Consider the following 4,176-nt stretch of genomic DNA (forward strand, 5'->3'; position numbering starts at 1 on the left):
CTCTATCTTAGGGTCAAAGTTTCTTGGATTTGAGCACCTAAAGGAATTGTATGTGAATGATGCTGACTTTGCTGATATCTTTAAAGCATGCGAAAAGGGTGCATTTGATATGTTCTATATGCATGATGGTTACTTGTTTCGAGAAAATAGACTTTGCATTCCCCAAAGTTCTTTGCGTGAGTTGCTTGTTAGGGAGTCACATGGGGGTGGATTAATGGAGCATTTTGGAGCTATGAAAACCTTAGACATTTTGAAAGAACATTTATTCTAGCCTCATATGAAAAGAGATGTTGAAAGGATTTGCATTAAGTGCCTTGCATGTAAGAAAGCCAAGTCTAAGGTGCAACCACATGGACTTTATATGTCTTTGTCTGTGCCTAGCCACCCTTGGACTGATGTGTCAATGGATTTTGTGTTAGGTTTACCTAGGACTAGGAATGTCCGAGATAGTATTCTTGTGGTTGTGGACCGATTTTCAAAAATGGCACACTTTATCCCTTGCCATAAAATTGATGATGCTACATGTGGCAAATTTATTCTTTAGGGAGGTGGTCCGTTTGCATGGGGTCCCTCGAACAATTGTTAGTGATCGAGATGTGAATTTCCTCAGCCATTTTTGGCGAGTCTTGTGGGGAAAACTTGGGACAAAGTTGTTATGCTCTACCACTTGTCACCCACAGACTGATGGCCAAACCGAGGTCGTTAATCGAACCTTGGGAAATTTGTTGCATTCTACCATTGGCAAGAATTTGAAAACATGAGAAGATTGCATACCATTCATTGAATTTGTATACAATAGGGTTACACATTCTTCTACTAAGTATTCACCTTTTGAGATTGTCTATGGTTTTAATCCATTAACTCCATTAGATTTAATTCCATTACCTATGGATGAGATTGCTAGCCTTGAAGGTCAAGCGAAGTCTGATTTGGTGAAAAGGAAGTCTGATTTGGTGAAAAGGATCCATGACAAGGCAAGGCAACACATGCTGAGGAGGAATGAGCAGATTGCAACCCGTGCCAACAAGGGACGAAAGCCGATTACTTTTCAACCTGGAGACTGGGTCTGGGTTCATTTTCAAAAGGAGCGATTTCCGAAACGAAGGCAATCCAAGCTGAACCCACATGGTGATGGACCATTTCAAGTACTGGAGAAAATCAACGACAATGCATACAAGTTGGATCTTCCAGGTGAGTACCAAGTGAGTTCAACATTTAATGTTTCTGATCTTTCCCCTTTTTTTGTTTCAGATTCGAGGACGAATCCTTTTGAGGAAGGGGGAGATGATACAACTCCGGATCAGCTCCAAGCCAATGAGACAAGACTGCAAGTCGAGATGTACGTCCTGAACCACGAGGAGCATGAAGAGGACTTGCACGTGCCAGCCGAGCTGATAATGAAAATAGAGGTCAAGCAAGTTCAACATGCTGTACAAGCATTGACATCTCGTATCTTGGAAGGGCAGGCTATGGAGTTACAGTCAGCCATGCCGAATGATCAACTTCATACAAGTCGACCCTAAAATGGGCCAATTAGCTGCGAAAGAATGGAATATCATGATGCAACATGCTCCTAGCCAAATACCAAACTAGAATGGTGGGAAAACACACCATTCTAGTTGGAATTGGTGTGCCATTTAATGTCACCTACATTTTGGACGAATTCCCAAGTTGGAGGACAGCTAGGGGAATGTGCATAAAGACTTGCATTCATCATCTTCTCTTTCCATGCATTGAAAACTACCATTTGTTGGAAAGGTGAGTTTTCCTCCTTGTTGTTCTTCAGCAACTCTCCAGGGATTACAGGTGAGCACTTGTAATTCTTAGCACTTTTATAATATCGGTTCTTGGTTTTATTATAATCATTGGGTCGATATTCTCCATTGTTCTCGTAATATTGGTTTTTGATTCTTTATAGTCAACGAGTCAATATTCCATTCCTTCGAAACCTCCTTTGGACGATCCCGGAACTGAGTTCCAATCTTATTGTTGCTAGGTCTCGCGGCATTGTTCGTCGAGGTTCGCATCACTTCTTGTGATGAGTGGTAAGGACAGCTCTATGATGCAGTCCTATGGTTAAGGAAGTATCCTACACTATCATGTTGCTATCATCTATGGAATTCATGCTTGCAACCTGTTTATGAGTTATGTCTCGGTAGGATATTCAGATTATCATCTAGATATCCGTGTTTGAACTTTAGTTACGACGTATTTGTAAGAATTTTTTCTCCATAAATGGAGGGCTTAACCAAAAGATGTTGGGTTCCGGACCGATCATTCCAGAAATAGTCAATAAGACTAACTGGGATTATCATTTTTTTTTTAGAAATGTTTTCAGCCAGCTCCCAAGTGTATCTTGTTCTGCTGACTCCATCTCACAATCATGGAATGGATATCCAATGAGATCACATTTATAACAAAAGTCCGGCAACCTTTTATAGGCAAATAACACAAAAACATCTTCTTTTCTAGGACTAACCATGAGTGAAAGATGCTTCTTCAGAGGTGTCCTGATATCTAGTCTCACCCGAATTCTTGCATACCGCCATGTATCAACTTTCTCTATGACCCCTATCCAATTCCCCACCATTGTGAGGAAACCTTTTTGCATAAGAACCAATGGTAAATTATATATCGAAATTCATCTTGGTCGGGTTCCATAACCCACATGATTCACGAAAGACAAGCAAGTTACGGAAAATATTCAATGGAACTCCGAAGATGGCTTGTTTCCTATCTTGTGTGGACTTAAAGTCTAACAAAAATATATTGTCTCCCAAAGCCACAATGTCGATGTGTTTGTTGGCCTGAAGAATACGTGGGATTTGGGTAATGAAGACCTCTCAATTGATGGCCTTAGGGGAGAAAATGGACAAGCATCGCTACTTCATCTGTATCTAAACCTTTTGGAATTACTTCGAAAACCTCTTCTACTATAAATTGTACCATGTAGCATAAATGTCGAAACTTATTGACCTATTCATGGGTTGTACTCAAAGTCATCCTCCATGTTTTGCGAGAAGAATGTTCAACCTCATCTAATCTTGTATCGTCAAGAAATAGAGAATGCATGCTAATATTTAAGGAAGAGGAAAGATTTATGTTTGCATCAATTGTTTAGTTTGTTTCAATATTGTTTTTAATCATCTTATTCAACATGGCAAATCGCTTTCATGCTTTGGTTTCCATTACCCTTCTCTTGGCTTTCTTTATTTCCATTGACATTGTTCTTTCTGCTCAGAATATTGTGATACAAGGACGTGCATATTGCGATACTTGTCGTGCTGGTTTTGAAACAACTGCAACCACATACGTAGAAGGTAGACATTTTGTTTATATTGTGATTTCATGCATTATACGATAGTACATTCTATCGATGCTAAGAAATGTTTTCTTCCTTTTGTGTATAGGTGCTAAGGTAAAATTAGTGTGCACAAATTTTACGAGCGGTGAACTAACTTATACAAGTGAGGCAACAACAGATAGCACCGGAACCTACCAAATAAGTGTGGAGCATGATCATCAAGAAGAAAATTGTGACATTCGACTATTGAAGAGCTCTCAAAGTGATTGCTCTGAGATCAATGAGGGTAGAAACCGTGCTCCTATTGTAGTGACTCACAATGTTGGAATTGCTTCCAATGTTCGATATGCAAATTCTCTAGGCTTCTTGAAGGAAAAGCCACTTTCTAACTGTGGCCAGATACTTATGCAATATGCTCTAGGAACAGAGGATTGAGCATGCCACAACGTAAATCTCAAATTTCTTTTATTACTATTATAAAAAAGTATTTATCATTATTAAATTTCCAATTAATTGCTTCTCTTGATCTTTTATAAAACTCAACTTCTATTATAAGTTTTTAAGTTGTTCTTCATTTTTGTTGACCTTTAATTATGTTCTACAATTAATTTGTTTCACTTTGTGTGATTGTAAAATAAGATTATTCATTTTTATAATTTAATTGCTTGTTGAGTTTGTAAAATTCAGGTATTTTTATATTTTATGTATGTCTCCATCAAGATGATCACATAATTAAGATTAAAACAATCATTTAATCGTTTAGCTTCACATGGATAAAGATCGGATTTTATCAACAATAATAACAAAACATATGGGATCGACTTAATATGCAAATCATCATTGTGTTATAAAATCATGTAATTGAAAACAAA

The 4,176-nt window shown here is 38.0% G+C and overlaps 1 protein-coding gene across 1 annotated transcript; it reads left to right on the top strand.

Moving 5' to 3' along the window:
- Positions 1-3,157: 3,157 nt before the first annotated feature.
- On the top strand, positions 3,158-3,739 carry LOC122023047 (major pollen allergen Lol p 11-like). The gene is made up of 2 exons (XM_042581144.1): positions 3,158-3,320; positions 3,411-3,739. Exons 1-2 carry the CDS (start codon positions 3,158-3,160, stop codon positions 3,737-3,739), a joined length of 492 nt encoding a protein of 163 aa, XP_042437078.1.
- The last annotated feature ends 437 nt before the right edge of the window (positions 3,740-4,176 follow it).

The sequence above is a fragment of the Zingiber officinale genome, chromosome 9B, assembly GCF_018446385.1.
Source record: "Zingiber officinale cultivar Zhangliang chromosome 9B, Zo_v1.1, whole genome shotgun sequence".
NCBI classification, from domain to species: Eukaryota; Viridiplantae; Streptophyta; class Magnoliopsida; order Zingiberales; family Zingiberaceae; genus Zingiber; species Zingiber officinale.